Source organism: Salvelinus alpinus, chromosome 18, assembly GCF_045679555.1.
Source record: "Salvelinus alpinus chromosome 18, SLU_Salpinus.1, whole genome shotgun sequence".
In the NCBI taxonomy this organism is placed as follows: Eukaryota; Metazoa; Chordata; class Actinopteri; order Salmoniformes; family Salmonidae; genus Salvelinus; species Salvelinus alpinus.
In genome coordinates this window covers 7,525,959-7,548,010 of record NC_092103.1, presented here as the reverse complement: position 1 = coordinate 7,548,010, position 22,052 = coordinate 7,525,959, and the positions used below count along the sequence as shown (strand labels likewise).

General features: G+C 43.2%; 1 protein-coding gene across 6 annotated transcripts in view; it reads right to left on the bottom strand.

The window, feature by feature from the left end:
- Positions 1 to 22,052, bottom strand: part of strbp (spermatid perinuclear RNA binding protein) — a 128,992-nt gene that overhangs the window by 23,985 nt on the left and 82,955 nt on the right. For all 6 annotated transcript variants that reach the window (XM_071349900.1, XM_071349899.1, XM_071349902.1 and 3 more), the window contains exons 6-10: positions 17,974 to 18,118; positions 9,082 to 9,176; positions 8,433 to 8,528; positions 6,666 to 6,777; positions 4,741 to 4,838 (exon numbers count right to left, since the gene is read on the bottom strand). In XM_071349900.1, the coding sequence (XP_071206001.1) occupies positions 4,741 to 4,838; positions 6,666 to 6,777; positions 8,433 to 8,528; positions 9,082 to 9,176; positions 17,974 to 18,118 (546 nt within the window). The remainder of the gene's footprint in view (positions 1 to 4,740; positions 4,839 to 6,665; positions 6,778 to 8,432; positions 8,529 to 9,081; positions 9,177 to 17,973; positions 18,119 to 22,052) is intronic.

Sequence of the window (22,052 nt, the reverse complement as noted above, 5' to 3'; positions counted from 1 at the left end):
CTGTTGAACATAGGCCTATAGATAAATGCACACATTTTTCCAAGTGAAGGCCTTTGTTAAAAAATATATACTGGTAGTTTGGACACACCTACTCATTCAAGGGTTTTTCTTTATTTGTACTATTTTCTACATTGTAGAATAATAGTGAAAACATCAAAACTATGAAATAGCACATATGGAATCATGTAGTAACCAAAAAAGTGTTAAACAAAGTAGCCACCCTTTGCCTTGATGACACCTTTGCACACTTGATATTCTCTCAACCAGCTTCAAGAGGTAGTCACCTGGAACGCATTTCAATTAACACGTGTGCCTGGTTAAAAGTACATTTATGGAATTTCTTTCCTTCTTAATGCGTTTGCTTTTCTATTTTTGTTCAGTATATTTGTTGTACTCAATACTCAAGAAAAAAAAACATATGTCAGTACTCAAACAGTCAAACATTTCAACACACACAAGTGAATACACACACACACACACCCGTCCCAGGGGTACTGAGGCAGGATTCATGGGTCGCCATGGCAGTGGTTTCGCACGCTCATCATCAAGGTGCAGCTCTTCGGTGGGGGCCTGAGGTGTTGGATTGATGAGGTGTGTGTGTGTGTGTGTGTGTGTGTGTGTGTGTGTGTGTGTGTGTGTGTGTGTGTGTGTGTGTGTGTGTGTGTGTGTGTGTGTGTGTGTGTGTGTGTGGTACATAACAGTGTAGTTCTATCCCCCTCTCCACACGGCTCAGAGCCCAGAGAAGTGCAGAGAAGAGCATTAAAGAGGGTTTCCCCTGTCTGACAGGAGTGTAATCTCCAGGCTACAGATGAGATAAGACTGGCTGGAGCCCCCGGCTGATCTCAACACTAAACACTCGCACCATGGACAGTATCGAGTTCTGCTCTGAGACTACCCATTACCAACGGTCCCTCTGAACTGCGCAGAAGAAATATCAGCCTACGCAGAGAAGCACAAGATTGAACTTTCACAGAGTTTTCCCCGTTAGTTAACACTATCAACGTTTCCCTTTACTGTGGGAATTGTGATCGAATCAACGAAATATTAGCCACTTTCAATGCAACATACAGAAACAAAACTAACTATGCAAGACGTAGTATGCTAAACTATAAAATAGATTTTGTTGTAGGAGTAGGGCTGGGCGATATGGCCAAAATATCATATCACGGTATTTTATAAAACAAATTGACGGTATTTAACGGTATTTTATGTTTTTTAATAGTAAAAGTTCTACATTTGCTTCATGAGTAGTGTGTGACTCTATGGTGGCAACACATACATTCTAAGTGATTTCAATGAGTTTTTCTCCATTCTGATTGGTTTATACTGTTCATTTCAACTGTTCATTTCAACAAAAATATTGTTCAGCATTTTCATACATTTCTGCATTTCCTGCACTCATTTGAGATCATTTCTACACAGCCACATAGGGCTACACGATATAGGCAAACAATCTAGGCCTTATTTTTAACCAAATGTTGCAATTGCGATTTGACTTGTGATTTAGAGAAAAACAATTGTTGGAATCATGGAAATAGAATGATTAGTCTAATTCTATAGTTAGAATATAATAGTGGGTACTTTCGAATACAGTGCTGTTTGACATGACAACGAATGAAAATGCCAGGGAGGAGTTATTGTGACAGGGTAGGAACCAAAGTGTTGTTAAGTGTTCCCTAGGGGACCCTATAATCTTTGGCTACATTGAATGTTTTCTCTTAGCTACTTCATGTAGCTAACATAGGCTGCAGTCCAAACCCGTTATTTTTACCCCCTCAGCCGTTGCCCTAGCCACTTTCCCTCAGGGGAATCCCCATCGAAACCGGATGCAGTTTGATTGCCATCTTAAGTGGAGGTCCAATTTACTAACGTTGCCCCCTCTGCCCTCGATTTAGCTCGAGGGAGCGAGTGAACAACTTTGGTCACTTGTGGGGTTGATATGACCCAGAATTCAATGCAAACTGCAGTCACATGTCAAACTCTGGTGGCCGCAAAGTGTCAAATTTAATAAAAAAGGCTGCATTTTCGGCATGTCAGCTAGCTTGCTAAAAAACAATATATATATACACATTGATTATATAGTTGGCAAATTGGCTTAGTCTCGTAGTGAGGACGTTAGTAGATTCATAAACATATTTTTGCAATTCTGAAATTTCTTGGAACAAATGACCAAACCATAAAACTAGCTAGCCAGCTATGGGTAATTGTAGCTAGCTACCTGACAGGAGTGCTAGCTAACGTAAACTCACTCACTTTTGTACATCGCCGTGGTCCGTACAATTGACCTTATTTTAGCGCCCCAAAAACGTAATCCTTCCAGATCAACTGTAATTTCAATACCATTGTAAAGCACAATTTCTCCCCTTTTCAACAGAATTCATGCCGAGACCTTCACGCTGCCCGTTTCTGCATAATTCAAGAAGGCAATGAGCTCCTTCGGGTCTTTTTAAAAATGGCGGGTGGGGAAGCGAAACTAATGCGTGATAGTGAGAAGGAGAGGAGATGTATGGGAAAACTACTTATTTTCACTCGATCTGTCCAACGTATCACCTTATCGCCTCTAAAATGTAAATAAATCACTATAAAGAGTTTATATAATGTGTCATTACATACCTATTTGAAGGTTTGTGTCGAATTTGAATCGGGTTTTTAGTGCGGTGCTAAAGTGATCTTCAGAAGTAAACAGCGGCTTTGAGATTCATGATCGCTTACAGTGATGACGCAAAAAATGCCTAGGTATCCCTTACCCCCGTCACTGTCCATTTCTTGTTTTTAAACGATGAGAGAAGTGCTGCACCTGGTGGAGAGAGATTGTAAGACTGAAATAGTTGCTTTATGCGTGCTGTACGTTACGATGTCACGATGTAACGGAGAGTCGTTTTTTTCAACTTTTCTCCAATACTATAGAGCCATTACCATGTCGATCAACGCTTGAATAGAAACGTAGTTCACACCCCAGATTTTGAAGTCAACACAGTCGCTACAGTCCCATTAGTTCTCTTTGTAGCCTCGTTTGAATGTGCGCGGTTGCGCACATTTGTACGGAACGGGGTGAGTTTACGTTATATACGTTAGCTTACTAGGTAACGTTACATTAATAGCTTTAGATTGGTTGTTTTTAAGCTCAACTTCAAGATTTCCACCAAGGACGTTGCCTCTCCGATCATCACTCTCCCTCGCTTCGGCAAGTGACATTTAAGGTACACTCGGAGGTGACGATGTAAAACGTAATTCAAGGGCTGAGGGTTTAGGGCGGAGGGCTATCTACTTTGAGTTTGAAACGTAGCCATATGCTTGCTTTGTGTAGTCCTCTTTGATTTAGAAGATACTGTTACACAAACAACATGCTGATTTAGGTCTACACCATCACTGGTAATATCCGGCTGTATAGCTCTACCTCAGTACATTTATTAGCCTCTGTAGCTAGCGATTAGCATTAGCGATTAGCGGCTAACAATTAGCAGCTAACAAGATGTAGGCCCAACTTGCTAAGAAAAAAGTAGCTGTTTGCAGATGTAAGAAACACAAACTAATAGTGTAATTATAGAATGCTAGTGGATGTATATTGAGAAGCAAATTGAAAACCGTATCTTTGTCATCAACATTGTTGCATGCGCCATATTGACCATGCTGACTGAACGCAGGTGTCTCGGGGTCAACAAATGTGCTCCTTGACTGACAGGGGGCGGTGCTAGGTCTGTGTGGAAAGCGGCATGGAGAAAGAGGTGAGAGAGATGACTGAAGTAGCGAAGTAAACTATAAAAATGGACGTCACAGAAGGTAAAACCGTTATAGAAGGTAAAGTAAAAACCCAAAGCGGTCCGTGCATCAATACCGGTATATCGTAAAATACGGTATACCTCCCAGCCCTGCATTGACATGTAAGACTCAGCCTGTACTCTACACAGATCGGTGAGGCATAACCAATCAGAGCTGCAGTAGGCCTATATGCAAATAGACCATTGACATATATGGATCTGTGCTATTCACTTTGAACTGGATTGTGTTTACAGCATGAGCGGTTGTAAGTAGATGTTTTGAGATCAAAGTGAGAGCTGCATGTAGCCACGTGTGCACATTTGTTCATATCCTTTGCTAGTTAGTGAGTTATTAGCCCAGTTATAGATCATTTGTAGTCAGCAATGGAGGAGTGATTGCTTCCTACAAGAGCACCAAACGTGTACATTTCTACACATCAGCAACAATATTTTCAGTCACCTCCTTGTCTGATGGACAAACAGGTTAATGTTAAGCCCTGCATGTTTTTTTTTCAAAAGTCATGTGGAATGTAGGTCTACATTGAACACCACACATTGGCTGCTACTGTAGGCTGAATGATAAAACAACTATTTCCATGTTAAAATGTTATGTTATTTCTCCATTGTTTTTGATGGTAGACCACTCTGGTAGAGCTATATTATGATCAAATAGCCACAGTAGCCTACGTGACCACTGTCTGAAACGCTAATTTAAAGCGGGTACAGCCTCAGTATTCAAATTAAACATGCACTGGATGTTGCACAGAATTTTCACGACCTGAAATTTGCTCAGTGCAGATTTTTTTTGGAGGGAACTTTGCCCAGGTCTGCTATCTGACAATACCAATGTCTGGGTTCAAACCTGAATCTCACGCAAGCCACAAGACATGGCTACCCCTTGGAGCCAAAGAGCCTAGGCATTCACATGGGGAGCTTAGGCAAGTTTCACAGAACCACTTCCGTTCCACAGGTGAGGTTTTACCTGTGCGCTGTATGTGATGGCCTCTGCCTCCTCGTCTGTCATGGCCGTTAGGGTGTTGGTCAGCTCCTTCTCACATGGGTCGTGTAACCCTGGTCCTCCTGGGGGTCATAAGTAGACAAGGAAATCCTCATTTCATTCAACCTTTATTCATACAGGTTACTCTCACTGAGATATAATCTCTGTGTGACACCAATATGATTCACATACTGGTCTTTCATAACGATATTAATACAGATATAGTATCCTTCAATCACTTCTAGTGCCTTCAAAGCGACCTCATCGAGCGTGGCACACCAGTGAGGCAAGCACACCACCTACTCCTTCTTACGTCATCAGTCATGTCCTGTGCCCCCAGGGTTAACTAAATGAGCCTCTGATTACTACATCATTCAATACTAATGAGTTATGACTTTATCAAATCATCAGAACCTGATTCTTTGAAAGTAATAACAGGATTGTTTTTTTCCCCATGTCAGCTTGTAACAGGGAAAGTGAAAGGCAGAAAGAGAGAGAGACAGAGACAAAGAGAGACAGGTACAATGCACTTGGAAAGTATTCATACCCCTTGACTTATTCCACATTTTGTTATGTTACGGCCTTATTCTAAAATGGACTCAATTATTCTAAAATGGATTAAATCAACACACAAATACCCCATAATGACATAGCAAAACCAGTTTATTTTATTTTATTATTGCAAATGTATTAAAAATAAAAACGGAAATATCACATTTACATAAGTTTACTCAGTACTTTGTTGAAGCAACTTTGGCAGCGATTACAGCCTCGAGTCTTCTTGGGTATGACACTACAAGCTTGACACACCTGTATTTGGGGAGTTTCGTACATTCGTCTCTGCAGATCCTCTCAAGCTCTGTCAGGTTGGATGGGGAGCGTCGCTGCACAGCTATTTTCAGGTCTCTCCAGAGATGTTCGATCGCATTCAAATCCGGGCTCTGGCTGGGCCACTCAAGGACATTCAGAGACTTGTCCCAAAGCCCCTCCTGCGTTGTCTTGGCTGTGTGCCTAGGGTCGTTGTCTTGTTGTAAGGTGAACCTTTGCCCCAGTCTAAGGTCTTGAGTGCTCTGGAGCAGGTGTCATCAAGGATCTCTCTGTACTTCCCTATGTTCATCTTTCCTTCAAAGCTTGGCATTCAGGCCAAAGAGTTCCATCTTGGTTTCATCAGACCAGTGAATCTTAAAGGCCTGATTGGTGGACTGCTCCAGAGATGGTGGTCCATCTGTAAGGTTCTCCCAATCTCCACAGAGGAACTCTGGAGCTCTTTCAGAGTGACCATCGGGTTCTTGGTCACCTCCCAGACCAAGGCTCTTCTCCCCCGATTGTTCAGTTTGGCCGGGCGGCCAGCTCTAGGAAGAGTCTCTGTGGTTCCAAGCTTCTTCCATTTTAGAATGATGGAGGCCACTGTGTTCTTGGGGACCTTCAATGTTACAGATATTTCTTGTGCCACTACACAATTCTGTCTTGGAGCTCTACGGACAATTCCTTCGACCTCATGGTTTTGGCTCTGACATGAACTGTCAACTGTGGGACCTTATATAGACAGGTGTGTGCCTTTCCAAATCATGTCCAATCAATTAAATTTACCACAGGTGGACTCCAAGTTGTGGAAACATCTCAAGGATGATCAATGGAAACAGGATGCACCTGAGCTCGATTTCGAGTCTCATAGCAAAGGGTCTGAATACTTATGTAAGTAAGGTATTTCTGTTCTTTATTTTATATACATTTGCCAACATTTCTAAAAAACTGTTTTCGCGTTGTCATTCTGGGGTACTGTATGTAGATTGATAGGGGGGGAAAATGTATTCATCAATTTTAGAATCTAACGTAAGGCTCTAACGTAACAAAATGTGGGAAAAGTCAAGGGGTCTGAATACTTTCCGAAGGCACCGTAGGTACTGTACCTGGAAGGAGGATTCCTGAGGCGAGACACTCCATGACCCTACGGAGGGCCTCCCCTGCACCCAGCGGCCGGTTACACGTGGCTATGGCCTTCTCACAGATCAGCTCCAGGGGCTGAGGGAGATACCAAGATCAAGATGAAGCAAGGACAGAGAGATCAGATCAGCTGTTAATGGCACACAAATCAGTCTATGTTTGGTCTGAGACACCAGTATATGTTTGGTCTGAGACACTTATATATGTTTGGTCTGAGACACCAGTATATGTTTGGTCTGAAACACCAGCATATGTTTGGTCTGAGACACCAGTATATGTTTGGTCTGAAACACCAGCATATGTTTGGTCTGAGACACCAGTACGTGTTTGGTTGGAGACAACAGTTTATGTTTGGCCTGAGACACCATTATGTGTTCGGTTTGAGACACCAGTTTATGTTTAGTCTGAGACACCAGTATATGTTTAGTCTGAGACACCAGTATATGTTTAGTCTGAGACACCAGTATATGTTTAGTCTGAGACACTAATATATGTTTAGTCTGAGACACCAGTATATGTTTGATATGAGACACTAATATATGTTTAGTCTGAGACACCAGCATATGTTTAGTCTGAGACACTAATATATGGTTAGTCTGAGACACCAGTATATATTTAGTCTGAGACACCAGTACATGTTTAGTCTGAGACACCAGTACATGTTTAGTCTGAGACACCAGTATATGTTTGGTCTGAGATACCAGTATATGTTTAGTCTGAGACACCAGTATATGTTTGGTCTGAGACACCAGTATATGTTTGGTCTGAGACACCAGTATATGTTTAGTCTGAGACACCAGTATATATTTAGTCTGAGACACCAGTATATGTTTAGTCTGAGACACTAATATATGTTTAGTCTGAGACACCAGTATATGTTTGATATGAGACACTAATATATGTTTAGTCTGAGACACCAGCATATGTTTAGTCTGAGAGACTAATATATGGTTAGTCTGAGACACCAGTATATATTTAGTCTGAGACACCAGTACATGTTTAGTCTGAGACACCAGTACATGTTTAGTCTGAGACACCAGTATATGTTTGGTCTGAGATACCAGTATATGTTTAGTCTGAGACACCAGTATATGTTTAGTCTGAGACACTAATATATGTTTAGTCTGAGACACCAGTATATGTTTGATATGAGACACTAATATATGTTTAGTCTGAGACACCAGCATATGTTTAGTCTGAGACACTAATATATGGTTAGTCTGAGACACCAGTATATATTTAGTCTGAGACACCAGTACATGTTTAGTCTGAGACACCAGTACATGTTTAGTCTGAGACACCAGTATATGTTTGGTCTGAGATACCAGTATATGTTTAGTCTGAGACACCAGTATATGTTTGGTCTGAGACACCAGTATATGTTTGGTCTGAGACACCAGTATATGTTTAGTCTGAGACACCAGTATATATTTAGTCTGAGACACCAGTACATGTTTAGTCTGAGACACCAGTATATGTTTAGTCTGAGACACCAGTATATGTTTAGTCTGAGACACCAGTATATGTTTAGTCTGAGACACCAGTATATGTTTGGTCTGAGATACCAGAACATGTTTAGTCTGAGACACCCATTACATTGTTTGTGGAGTATCCAACAATACCAGTGTGCTGGAGTTGATTATTTTTCTAATACAGTGTCTTTTCACAGGACAACTGGAAATACGCTAGGTGAGCAAACTGCAGTACAGACAGACAGAGACAGACAGACTTACCCATCCTTTCAGCGGCTCCCAGGCTGGTAGTCTATTGCACATGTCTCTCAGGATCCTGAGGATGATGACACACGACTTCAACCCGTTTACTCTGGCCTGGAGTCGGAGAAGAGAGGGAAGGTAACCCTGAGGCATACTCACACTAACAGAGGCGTGCAATAGACACACATTCATATTTAGCGAGCGCGAGATTTGATTTGGCTTCGAATAATGCTTTACAGACTGTCCCTAGAAAAGGGGTTGAATTATAAGCTTGAGGAATATTCGTTCGAGTCTGCAAATATAGGTTTGGTTGAAAGAGCATACATTATTTTGAGGGAAGCTTTGACATAAATGACAGTCAGGCAGGTTTTCGAAACAGCCAAAAGAAACAAAAAGTGTAGCAATTGCTTTTGTAGCCTTACAATAATCTCTCTCTCTCTGTATGTAGGCTATTATACTACACCGAGCATGATTGAGAGATTCAATGAATGAGTCATTTTTGTATGATTTTTTTTTAAATCATATGAATGTTTCTAATTGCAGATAACTGCCGTTTCAAACAAATGATGCATTTTCTTGAATTGATTTGATTCCTTCATTCATTCATTTTCACGTGATCATAAGGCTACAATAACAATGGAGAGGTTAAGTAGAACTGAGAGCCAACCTGGAACCATTTGGCATGTCGCAGAGCCGCCAGGGCAACCAGGCATCTGTGCCTGTCCAGCATGTCTGCAGGGTCTGACAGCTCAACACCCTCCACTGGTGAAATAAGAATGGGATATATATAGTATAAAACAGAACACACACGCAGAAGTGTGTGTTTGAGATCGACTGTATATCCACCACTGACTGACTACTGACCACTCTTTGACTGACCACTCATTGTAGAACAGCCAGTCTGCGGTCGCCGAGTGCAATATAGTCGATCCCAAACATTCCCAGACACATACATTCCTAATCCATAAATCGAACCATAGCCCATACCTCCAAGACATTTAATCTAGGAGGATTGGAGAGGTGTAGGTAAGAGTACGTTTTCGGCATATTGCTTACATCTCTGCAATAGGGGCTAGGGGTCCATTTGGAATTGGGAAACACACACACGACAGAGGGACACACACGTTGACCAGGACAAAGTTCTGTCAGAGTACAGCGAATGATTGGCTGAGGATGAGCGTCCTGACGATATGATTGGCTGCGTCAGATTAACAGAGATGAATGGGATTGTGGTGTGGTTGCGTGAGAGGAGTTGTTAGATAGTTAGAACTTCCATTCCTTTTAAAGTATCTTAGAAGAGCCATACACATTTCCAGAACAAAGTCAAATAAATATTCTCAATCATTTTCATATCATATATATATATATTTTTTATCCTGATACCCATATGTCCAGGACATCTATTTATATGATCAGAAAAAATGTGTATGGGACGCCAGCTAGGGTTATTATGATAAGACAAAAGCACGTATCTTACATTGTGATAAGATAAAAATATTTATCTTACATTGGTATTTCAGAATCATCTCATTACAATGTGTCACGACTTCCGCCGAAGCTGGTGCCCCTCCTTGTTCGGGCGGCGTTCGGCGGTCGACGTCACCGGTTTTCTAGCCGCCACCGATCTACGTTTCATTGTCCATTTGTTTTGTCTTGATTGTACACACCTGGTTTCCATTACATTATGATTTATTCCCTATTTAACCCTCTGGTTCCCACATGGTTTTTGTGCGTGTTTGTTCTTTGTTAAGTGTTTGCTATTTCTGTGAGCTGGAGTATTTTCCCTGCGTGGAATTATTTTTGTGGTTTATTCGAGTAAAGTACGTTTGTTACTCAGTTCTGTGTCCTGCGCCTGACTCCGTCCTACCCGCTGCACATTGACACTTGACACAATGAGCACATTAGTAAATTCCACTCCATTCCTCTCCATGCACTCAAGCATCCAGACTGGTTGCATCACTGCCTGGTATGGCAACTGCTCGGCCTCCGACCGCAAGGCACTACAGAGGGTAGTGCATACGGCCCAGTACATCCTAAGCTAAGCTTCCTGCCATCCAGGACCTCTATACCAGGCGGTGTCAGAGGAAGGCCCTAAAACTTGTCAAAGACTCCAGCCACTCTAGTCATAGACTGTTCTCTCTGCTACCGCACGGCAAGTGGTACCGGAGCGCCAAGTCTAGGTCCAAGAGGCTTCTAAACAGCTTCTACCCCCAAGCCATAAGACTCCTGAACATCTAATCAAATGGCTACCCAGACTATTTGCATTACCCCACTCACCCCCTCTTTTACACCACTGCTACTCTCTGTTACAGTGCTTTGCTAAAGTATTCATCTCCCTTGGCGTTTTTCCTATTTTGTTGCATTAGAACCTGTAATTTCAATGAATTTTTATTTGGATTTTATGTAATGGACATACAGAAAATAGTCCAAATTGGTGAAGTGAAATGTAAAAAATAACTTGTTTCCAAATCATTATTTTATTAACGGAAAAATGGTGCGTGCATATGTATTCACCCCCTTTGCTATGAAGCCCCTAAATAAGATATGGTGCAACCAATTACCTTCAGAAGTCACACAATTATTTAAATAAAGTCCACCTGTGTGCAATCTTAGTGTCACATGATCTCAGCATATTTAAACTTGTTCCCGAAAGGCCCCAGAGTCTGCAACACCACTAAGCAAGGGGCACCACCAAGCAAGCGGCACCATGAAGACCAAGGAGCTCTCCAAACAGGTCAGGGACAAAGTTGTGGAAAAGTACAGATCAAGGTTGGGTTATAAAAAAATATCAGAAACTTTGAACATCCCATGGAGCACCATTAAATCCATTATTAAAAAATGGAAAGAATATGGCACCACAGCAAACCTGCCAAGAGAGGGCCACCCACCAAAACTCACGGACCAGGCAAGGAGGGCATTAATCAGAGAGATAACAAAGAGACCAAAGATAACCCTGAAGGAGCTGCAAAGCTCCACAGCGGAGATTGGAGTATCTGTCCATAGGACCACTTTAAGTCGAACACTCCATAGAGTTGGGCTTTACGGAAGAGTGGCCAGAAAAAAGCCATTGCTTAAAGAAAAAAATTAGCAAACACGTTTGGTGTTCGCCAAAAGGCATGTGGGAGACTCCCCAAACATATGGAAGAAGGTACTCTGGTTAGATGAGACTAAAATTAAGCTTTTTGGCCATCAAGGAAAACACCATGTCTGGCGCAAATCCAACACCTCTCATCACCCCGAGAACACCATCCCACAGTGAAGCATGGTAGTGGCAGCATCATGTTGTGTGGATGTTTTTCATCAGCAGGGACTGGGAAACTGGTCAGAATTGAAGGAATGATGGATGGCGCTAAATACAGGGAAATTCTTGAGGGAAACCTGTTTCAGTCTTCAAGAGATTTGAGACTGGGACGGAGGTTCAACTTCCAGCAGGACAATGACCCTAAGCATACTGCTAAAGCAACACTCGAGTGGTTTAAGGGGAAACATTTAAATGCCTTGGAATGGCCTAGTCAAAGCTCAGACCTCAATCCAATTTGTGGTATGACTTCAAGACTGCTGTACACCAGTGGAACCCATCCAACTTGAAGGAGCTGTAGCAGTTTTGCCTTGAAGAATGGGCAAAAACCCCAGTGGCTAGATGTGCCAAGCTTATAGAAACATACCCGAAGAGACTTGCAGCTGTAATTTCGGCAAAAGGTGGCTCTTCAAAGTATTGACTTTGGGGGGGTGAATAGTTATGCACGCTCAAGTTTTCAGTTTGTTTCACACCACAAAAATATTTTGCATCTTCAAAGTGGTAGGCACGTTGGTAGGCACATTGTGTAAATCAAATGATACAAACCCCCCAAAAATCCATTTTAATTCCAGGTTGTAAGGCAACAATATAGGAAAAATGCCAAGGAGGGTGAATACTTTCGCAAGCCACTGTATTATCTATGCATAGTCATTTTAATAACTCTACCTACATGTACATATTACCTCAACTACCTCGACTAACCGGTGCCACCGCACATTGACTCTGTACCGGTACCCCCTGTATATGGCCTTGCTATTGTTATTTTACTGCTGCTCTTTAATTACTTGTTCCTTTAATTTTATTTTTTTAAACTGCATTGTTGGTTAGGGGCTTGTAAGTAAGCATTTCACTGTTGTATTCGGCGCATGTGACAAAAACAATTTGATTTGATTTGAAGCAGCAGGTCCGCAATGGAACCAGTGTGTGTGTGTGTGTGTGTGTGTGTGTGTGTGTGTGTGTGTGTGTGTGTGTGTGTGTGTGTGTGTGTGTGTGTGTGTGTGTGTGTGTGTGTGTGTTTGTGTCCAGCTGCTTCTGGAGTGGATTATTACAACGCCTCCATGAAGCAGAGAGCAGGCGAAAGAGCCACAGCACTCTCTGTACTCAATGTCCCAGAGAAACTGGCCCATAGCTAGACGAGAGCAGAGAAGATAAAAACAGACCTAAAACGAATCACAACATCAGCTGCATTTGTCTTGCTACTTATCATACAGCACCCCCAGGTACTGTACCTGCTTTAGTACGCCGAGTATGGAGCATGGAAAAACAAGGCGACTCGTACTGATGAATAAAGTAGCTTATTAGTTTTCTATCCCGTATTGGTTCTCTCTCCCGCCATTCCACTATTCCAACACTCCCAGCTACGCAGCTACTGCACCAGCTCCTCTACCCTCAGTGTGGAGCGAGAGGACAATAGTTTAGCATCGCTATATGGGGCCACTCAAGGCTTTACACAGGTTCATTTCACTCATTCCTCTCTTATCCTTCCCTCTCTCCCAATCTCTCTCTAACCCTCTCTCTACCGTTCTCTCTCTCTCTCTCATCATCTCTCCTCAGTCAGACCACCCGACTCAGCTACGCAACGAGCTCTGGCTGAGGTTATGAATGGCTCTTGGAAACTGACTTTCAGTGCTCCAACCGACACTGACAAATACAGGTTTATCCAACAGGAAGCGCTAACAAATTCAAAGGTTTTGTTTTTCAGTATCTAATCTGGTGGAAAATAAATCACGACCCTCCTTCGCATGAATGATTGATTATGAATTACATTACAGGCACAATTGCGAAATCTATACATTGATCCGAACACAAAATAAGAGAGCAGTAGTATAATATATAATTCCATTACGGATCAAAAAGCTGTGTCAGAAAGGGCACTTATTGAAACTTGAAATGGAGACATTCTGCACCGTAATAGGTTCCATAAAACGTTGCCTAATAGGATACATAAAGCATTGCCTATCGATCTTAAAGGAATATATACAGCCTCCGTATCTATTGAAATGGAGTGGCTCTCAACGAGGCTTGCCATCCAGAGTGGGCAATATTCGACTTTTGAAATGGTCTTTTAGCTGAGTACAGACACCACTGGGACTGATGGTGGGTTCATACAAATTACCATCCAGGCAAGGCACAGCGGGCGATATTACACTCGTAGATATATGTGGAATGAAGGTCTGCTGAGACCAAAACATCACACTTTGTTTAATCTTTCATTATAATGGAGAGAGCGTCGTGCCTCATCTTGTAATGCAACCGTACTAGACCCTGTTCTTTAAGCTATGTACTTGTACAGACTGTGTACAGACACACTGTTTACAGACAGACACCCAGCCTGGGTTCATACCAATTGCTGTGATGAGTTCCTGTTGCCAGTGAGTTGCTGTGTGACACTGAGCTGTTCCTCACTGCGACAGGGCCCTTGACCCGCTCGTCTCTCGCTGGAAATACAACAGGTACGGGGGGGGGGGGGATAGTTCCCCTTGATCTACAGCCGCCCCCGTGTCATCTCTCATCTCTCACTCAGACCTTACTGTCGAGCAAGCTAGACCAGCACCGCGATGGATGGGTGCGTTCCTGGCTCCGCTATTGATTTGTCGGGTCTAGATGTCTCCCTCTCCCTCCCTCTCTGGGTTCCAAATAGCACCCTATTCCCTATATAGTGCACTAGTTTTGACCAGGGCCCATAGGGATTAGAGTGTGATTTGGGACGCAAACCCCAACCTCACGCCCATCTCCTCTTCCCAATTACAAACACGCCACACTCCCCACCAGTAGGCTACCACCGGCAGAGGAGGAGAGATAGGACAGGAACCGCTGCCATTTTATAACCCTTTTGAGGGATGTTGTTTAGCAATGCTTCGGCTCTCACAACATCACTTTACAGTGAACAGTCTCAAAGTGACAAACTACCCGAGTATGTGAAAGAGATGGAGAATGTGAGGATGAAAAAGAAACGAATGTGGTGGCTGGGTGTCGATCAGCTCCGTGTTAGTTTACACCGGTCTTTTCTGTATGGTGTCTTTGGTCTCACGCGAACCTCATCTTACTTAGTCAGGGTTAGTGAGGACCCGGGGAGAGGGAGAAAATAGACAGTTAAACAGACAGGGAGGAGACGATAGACAGAGGAAAGGGGTAGAAAGATAGACAGTGGTGTCTTATCTGCAGAGAGAACATGTGTATTCTAGGGTGGGGCTCTGACTCTGCCCTGGCCCCCCCAAAATAATTGTCAAAGACTCCAGTCACCCAAGTCATAGACTGTTCTCTCTGCTACCGCACGGCAAGTGGTACCGGAGCGCCAAGTCTAGGACCAAAAGGCTCCTTAACAGCTTCTACCCCCCCAAGCTATAAGACTGCTGAACAACTAATCAAATGGCCACCTGGACTATTACATTGACCCCCCCTCCCTTTGTTTTTACACTGCTGCTACTTGCTGTTTATTATCCATGCATAGTCACTTTACAAATTACCTTAACTATCCTGTACCCCCGCACATTGACTCAGTACCGGTACACCCTGTATATAGCCTCGTTATTGTTAGGTACATTTATTGTGTTACTTCTTGATTGATTTTTTTTTTTTTTTAACTTTCGTTTATTTAGTAAATATTTTATCAACTTTATTTATTGAACTGCATTGTTGGTTAAGGGCTTGTAAAGTAAGCATTTCACAGTGTTGTATTCGCCGCATGCGACAAATAAAATTTGATTTGATTTTCCTTCTCCCAGCCCTGTGGCTGTTTGGTTAGTCAAGAGAGGCCCATGGGTCAAATGTATAGTCTTGGTGTTGACCATGATACATGCTACAGGGCTGCTGAGACAGCATAGTAGGGTTAAGAATCACTATGACCGCAACTATGTTTACCACTAATGTTTACCACTTAGCACATCATTACAGATTTGAGACTAATATGGCCCAGACTGCTGGATAAATTACTTTCTGTGACATAGTGGTGTGTGTGTGTGTACAGTGGCTTGCGAAAGTATTCACCCACCTTGGCATTTGTCCTATTTTGTAGCCTTACAACTTGGAATAAAAAAAGTATTTTGGGGGGGGGGGGTGGTTTGTACCACTTTCAAGATGCAAAATATTTTTTATTGTGAAACAAAAATATATGAATTAGCGATGGCCGAACGGCATAGGCAAGATCTACTGCATCTTGCTTATAACGTTCGGCCATCGCTCATTCATATATTTTTATGTACATATTCTTATGCATTCCTTTACACTTGTGTGTATAAGGTAGTTGTTGTGAAATTGTTAGGTTAGATTACTTGTTAGATATTACTGCATGGTCGGAACTAGAAGTACAAGCATTTCGCTAAACCCTCATTAACATCTGCTAAACATGTGTATGTGAGAAATACAATTTTATTTGATAAGAAATAACTAAATAAAATAAAAAAACTTGAGCGTGCGTAACTATTCACCCCCCCAAAGTCAATACTTTGTAGAGCCACCTTTTGCAGAAATTACAGCTGCAAGTCTCTTGGTGTATGTCTCTATAAGCTTGGCACATCTAGCCACTGGGATTTTTTCCCATTCTTCAAGGCAAAACTGCTACAGCTCCTTCAAGTTGGATGGGTTCCACTGGTGTAAGGGTGTACAGCAATCTTTAAGTCATACCACAGATTCTCAATTGGATTGAGGTCTGGGCTTTGACTAGGCCATTCCAAGGCATTTAAATGTTTCCCCTTAAACCACTTGAGTGTTGCTTTAGCAGTATGCTTAGGGTCATTGTCCTGCTGGAAGGTGAATCTCTGTCCCAGTCTCAAATCTCTGTGAGACTGAAACAGTTTCCATCAAGAATTTCCTTAATTTAGCGCCATCCATCATTCCTTCAATTCTGTCCAGTTTCCCAGTCCTTGCCGATGAAAAACATCCACACAGCATGATGCTGCCACCACCATGCTTCACTGTGGGGATGGTGTTCTCGGGGTGACGAGAGGTGTTGGATTTGCGCCAGACATAGTGTTTTCCTTGATGTCCAAAAAGCTCAATTTTAGTCTCATCTAACCAGAGTACCTACTTCCATATGTTTGGGGAGTCTCCCACATGCCTTTTGGCGAACACCAAACGTGTTTGCTAATTTTTATCTTTAAGCAATGGCTTTTTTCTGGCCACTCTTCCGTAAAGCCCAGCTCTGTGGAGTGTACGGCTTAAAGTGGTCCTATAGACAGATACTCCAATCTCCGCTGTGGAGCTTTGCAGCTCCTTCAGGGTTATCTTTGGTCTCTTTGTTGCCTCTCTGATTAATGCCCTCCTTGCCTGGTCCGTGAGTTTTGGTGGACGGCCCTCTCTTGGCAGGTTTGCTGTGGTGCCATATTCTTTTTTTATAATGGATTTAATGTTGCTCCGTGGGATGTTCAAAGTTTCGGATATTTTTTTATAACCCAACCCTGATCTGTACTTTTCCACAACTTTGTCCCTGACCTGTTTGGAGAGCTCCTTGGTCTTCATGGTGCCACTTGCTTGGTGATGCCCCTTGCTTAGTAGTGTTGCAGACGCTGGGGCCTTTTGGGAACAAGTGTAAATATGCTGAGATCATGTGAGACTAAGATTGCACACAGGTGGACTTTATTTAACTAATTATGTGACTTCTGAAGGTAATTGGTTGCACCAGATCTTATTTAGGGGCTTCATAGCAAAGGGGGTGAATACATATGCACGCACGACTTTTCCGTATTTTTTTACATTTTAAAACAAGTAATTTTTTTCATTTCACTTCACCAATTTGGACTATTTTGTGTATGTCCACTACATGAAATCCAAATAAAAAATCATTTAAATTACAGGGTGTAATGCAACAAAATAGGAAAAACGCCAAGGGGGATGAATACTTTAGCAAGGCACTGTACGTTCACACCATGCGCAAGGTTTGATGAAGAGTTAGTGTAGAGGGAATATGGCGTCTTGTCTTATGCATGTATTGTCTCCCCAAGGCAGGAGGAATACGGGTGTAGCTTGGGAGAGGGCCATGGATATATTTTCAAAGCTTACTGTGTCCCAGTGGAGTGCTGCTAACAACACTAGTGCTGCTGATCTCTGCAGTAGCATAAATCATACACACACACACACAGATGTGCGCACAAACATGCGTATGCAAACCTACACACCTCAATACCTCCCCCCTCTATATCCCTCTTCCATGCAAAGACAAACTCATTTCATTTCCCCCTTAACCCCATTTCAGTACCTCCGTTGGAAGAGAAGAAGACACACGTAAACACAAAAACAACAGCGAAACAGACGTGATTGTGGTACCTTGTTCGTCCGTGTCGCTGTCCTCTCTCATCTGCGGGGAGGTGAGGGTGACCTTCAGGGTGAGTTTTGGCTCTGTCGTACTACACACCAAGATGGCTGCCTCTGGCACACAGCGCTGCACCTCGTACTTCTCTTCGGTTAACTTCTGTTAGGGGTCAGAGGTCAATAACAGCAGGCGTTAGAGGTCAAGGGTTAAAGGTCACAGCCAGGACAAACTGCACTTGACCCGTGGCTTGGGTCATGACAATCTCAGCTGGTCTCAGTCCAGGCTGTGAAAGCCGTTAAGAGCAAGCCCAATCACCAACAGTGCATTTCGCACACACACAAACACACACACACACACACACACACACACACACACACACACACACACACACACACACACACACACACACACACACACACACACACACACGATGCATTTTCAAAGCAGATTATGAGAAGAGAGAGCGAGGGGGAGAATAAAAAGAAAGAAAGAAAAAAGGGTCCTGATTGAAAACAACATTGTTTGATGTGGAGGCTGAAAGCTAGTTCTGTCACTATAATCCCTTGTATTAATGCCAGCCACACAATTACAATGTGCATGTCCTTTTTATGCATTCTTCCCACACACACACAATTACGATGTGTGTGTGTGCGTGTGTGTGTGTGTGTGAGTCCTTTTTATTAATTATTCTCTCATACAAGGGAAATCAATTACCTCTGGCCCCAGTGATCCGGCTTAAGATCAGATGATGAATTTTAGAGTGTCAGCAGCACTCAGACAGCCATACACACTGATACACACACACACACTGATACACACGCACACACTGATACACACACACACACACACTGATACACACACACACACACACACAAAGATACATAAACCCGCGCAAAGACATAAAGACACACACAAATACACTACCAAAGATACATTAAAAAAACACACACACACACACACACTGATACACACACACACACACACACACACACACACAAAGATACATAAACCCGCGCAAAGACATAAAGACACACACAAATACATTACCAAAGATACATTAAAAAAACACACACACACACACTGATACACACACACACACACAAAGATACATAAACCCTCGCACAGACATAAAGACACACACAAATACACTACCAAAGATACATTAAAAAAACACACACACACACACACACACACTCAAGGACACATAGCTAGTGCGTTGGCTGTTTAACTGCGCAGCCACACAGGACCAATCTGCAATCCATTACAATGTGATCTAAAGCACTGGGCTGCTGACACTGCCTGACTGGATGCCTCTCTGACCATGGGAGAAGGGGCCATGGAAGAGGGGGAGAGAGGAGATGGGAAAGGGCTCGGAGTAATAAGACAGAACCATAAATGTCCCACAAGTTTCACACAACATTCCACTGACATATGGGAAAACAAGCCAAAAATGTAGCTCTGATATGGCTATGGATGTGAGCATGTGTTAACATGGAAATGTAGGCTTCAATTTAGACCAAGGTCAAGAAAATGCTGCTATGTGTGTACTGTGAACTCTACACCATCGCTATATGAGGCCATATATACACAGGCAGTCAGGAAAGCAAAGGCTAGCTTTTTCAAACAGATATTTGCATCCTGTAGCACAAACTCCAAAAAGTTCTGGGACACTGTAAAGTCCATGGAGAATAAGAGCACCTCCTCCCAGATGCCCACTGCACTGAGGCTAGGAAACACTGTCACCACCGATAAATCCACGATAATCGAGAATTTCAATGAGCATTTTTCTATGGCTGGCCATGCTTTCCACCTGGCTACCCCTACTCCGGTCAACAGCTCTGCACCCCCCACAGCAACTTGCTCAAGCCTCCGCTATTTCTCCTTCACCCAAATCCAGATTGCTGATGTTCTGAAAGAGCTGCAAAATCTGGACCCCTACAAATCAGCTGGGCTTGACAATCTGGACCCTCTCTTTCTAAAATTATCCGCCGCAATTGTTGCAACCCCTATTACTAGCCTGTTCAACCTCTCTTTCATATCGTCTGAGATCCCTAAAGATTGGAAAGCTACCGCGGTCATCCCCCTCTTCAAAAGGGGGAGACACTCTAGACCCAAACTGTTACATACCTATATCAATCCTGCCCTGCCTTTCTAAGGTCTTCGAAAGCCAACAAACAGATCACCGACCATTTCGAATCCCACCGTACCTTCTCCGCTATGCAATCTGGTTTCCGAGCGGGTCATGGGTGCACCTCAGCCACGCTCAAGGTACTAAACGATATTATAACCGCCATCAATAAAAGACAATACTGTGCAGCCTTCTACATCAACCTGGCCAAGGCTTTCGACTCTGTCAATCACCGCATTCTTATCGGAAGACTCAACAGCTTTGGTTTCTCAAATGACTGTCTCGCCTTGTTCACCAACTACTTCTCAGACAGAGTTCAGTGTATCAAATCGAAATGTTGTCCGGACCGCTGGCAACTGCTCTTAAATGCAAGTAAAACTAAATGCATGCTCTTCAACCGATCGCTGCCCACACCTGCCCGCCCGTCTAGCATCACTACTCTGGACGGTTCTGACTTAGAATACGTGGACAACTACAAAAACCTAGGTGTCTGGTTAGACTCTCCTTCCAGACTTACAATAAGCATCTCCAATCCAAAATTAAATCCAGAATAAGCTTCCTATTTCACAACAAAGCATCCTTCACTCATGCTGCCAAATATACCCTCGTAAAACTGACTATCCTACCGATCCTTGACTTCGGCGATGTCATTTACAAAATAGCCTCCAACACTCTACTCAGCAAATTGGATGTAGTCTATCACAGTGCCATCCACTTTGTCACCAAAGCCCCATATACTACCCACCACTGCGCCCTGTATGCTCTCGTTGGCTGGCCCTCGCTTCATATTCGTCGCCAACCCCACTGGCTCCAGGTCATCTATAAGTCTTTGCTAGGTAAAGCCCCGCCTTATCACAGCTCACTGGTCACCATAGCAGCACCCACTCGTAGCACGTGCTCCAGCAGGTATATTTCACTGGTCATCCCCAAAGCCCACTCCTCCTTTGGCCGCCTTTCCTTCCAGTTCTCTGCTGCCAATGACTGGAACAAATTACAAAAATCATTGAAGCTGGAGTCTTATATCTCCCTCACTAACTTTAAGCATCAGCTGTCGGAGCAGCTTACCGATTATTGCACCTGTACACAGCCCATCTGTAAATAGCACACCCAACTACCTCATCCACATATTGTGATTTTTTTTTTGCTCCTTTGCACGCCAGTATCTCTACTTGCACATTCATCTTCTGCACTATCTATCACTCCAGTGTTTAATTGCTAAATTCAAATTATTTCGCCACTATGGCCTATTTATTGCCTTACCTCCCTAATCTTACTACATTTGCGCACACTGTACACAGATGTTTTCTATTGTGTTATTGACTGTACGTTTGTTTATCCCATGTGTAAGTCTGTGTTGTTTGTGTCACACTGCTTTGCTTTATCTTGGCCAGGTCGCAGTTGTAAATGACAACTTGTTCTCAAATGGCCGACCTGTTTAAATAAAGGTGAAATAAATCAACAAAATTAATAATATGTTGAGTGGAAACAGGTATGCTTGGGATTAGGAAGTATACAGTGGCAGTTCCTATGAGTATACCTGTTCATGTAGCTGAGGTTAACCTTGCCTACATGTATGCTCACGCAAGCGTGTGTTTGTGTGTTCCGTTGCTACCGCGCACGCGCGTGTGTGTGTGTTTGTGCTCGTGCCGTGGCCACACGCGCGTGTGTATCCGTGCGCGGGTGAATACCTCTGCTGCCATATGTGTGTTTGACTAATTAGGAAACCTCCTGGCTGACAGTCCTATATTCATTTCACATGGTAGCAGCTTATAAATAGAACCGTGGCTTCTCGTCTCCTGGCTTCTGTTGCTGCCCTCTCCGCGACGACTGCACTGTGACGAGAGGAGGGGGGGTAAGAAGGACTGACTTCTTACCTCCGGACTGTCCGGCGTTACAAAACCCGATCTAGCCAGACCTTCTGCACACAGGCACCGAGTGTCTCCTATCTACAGGTGGAGAATACAC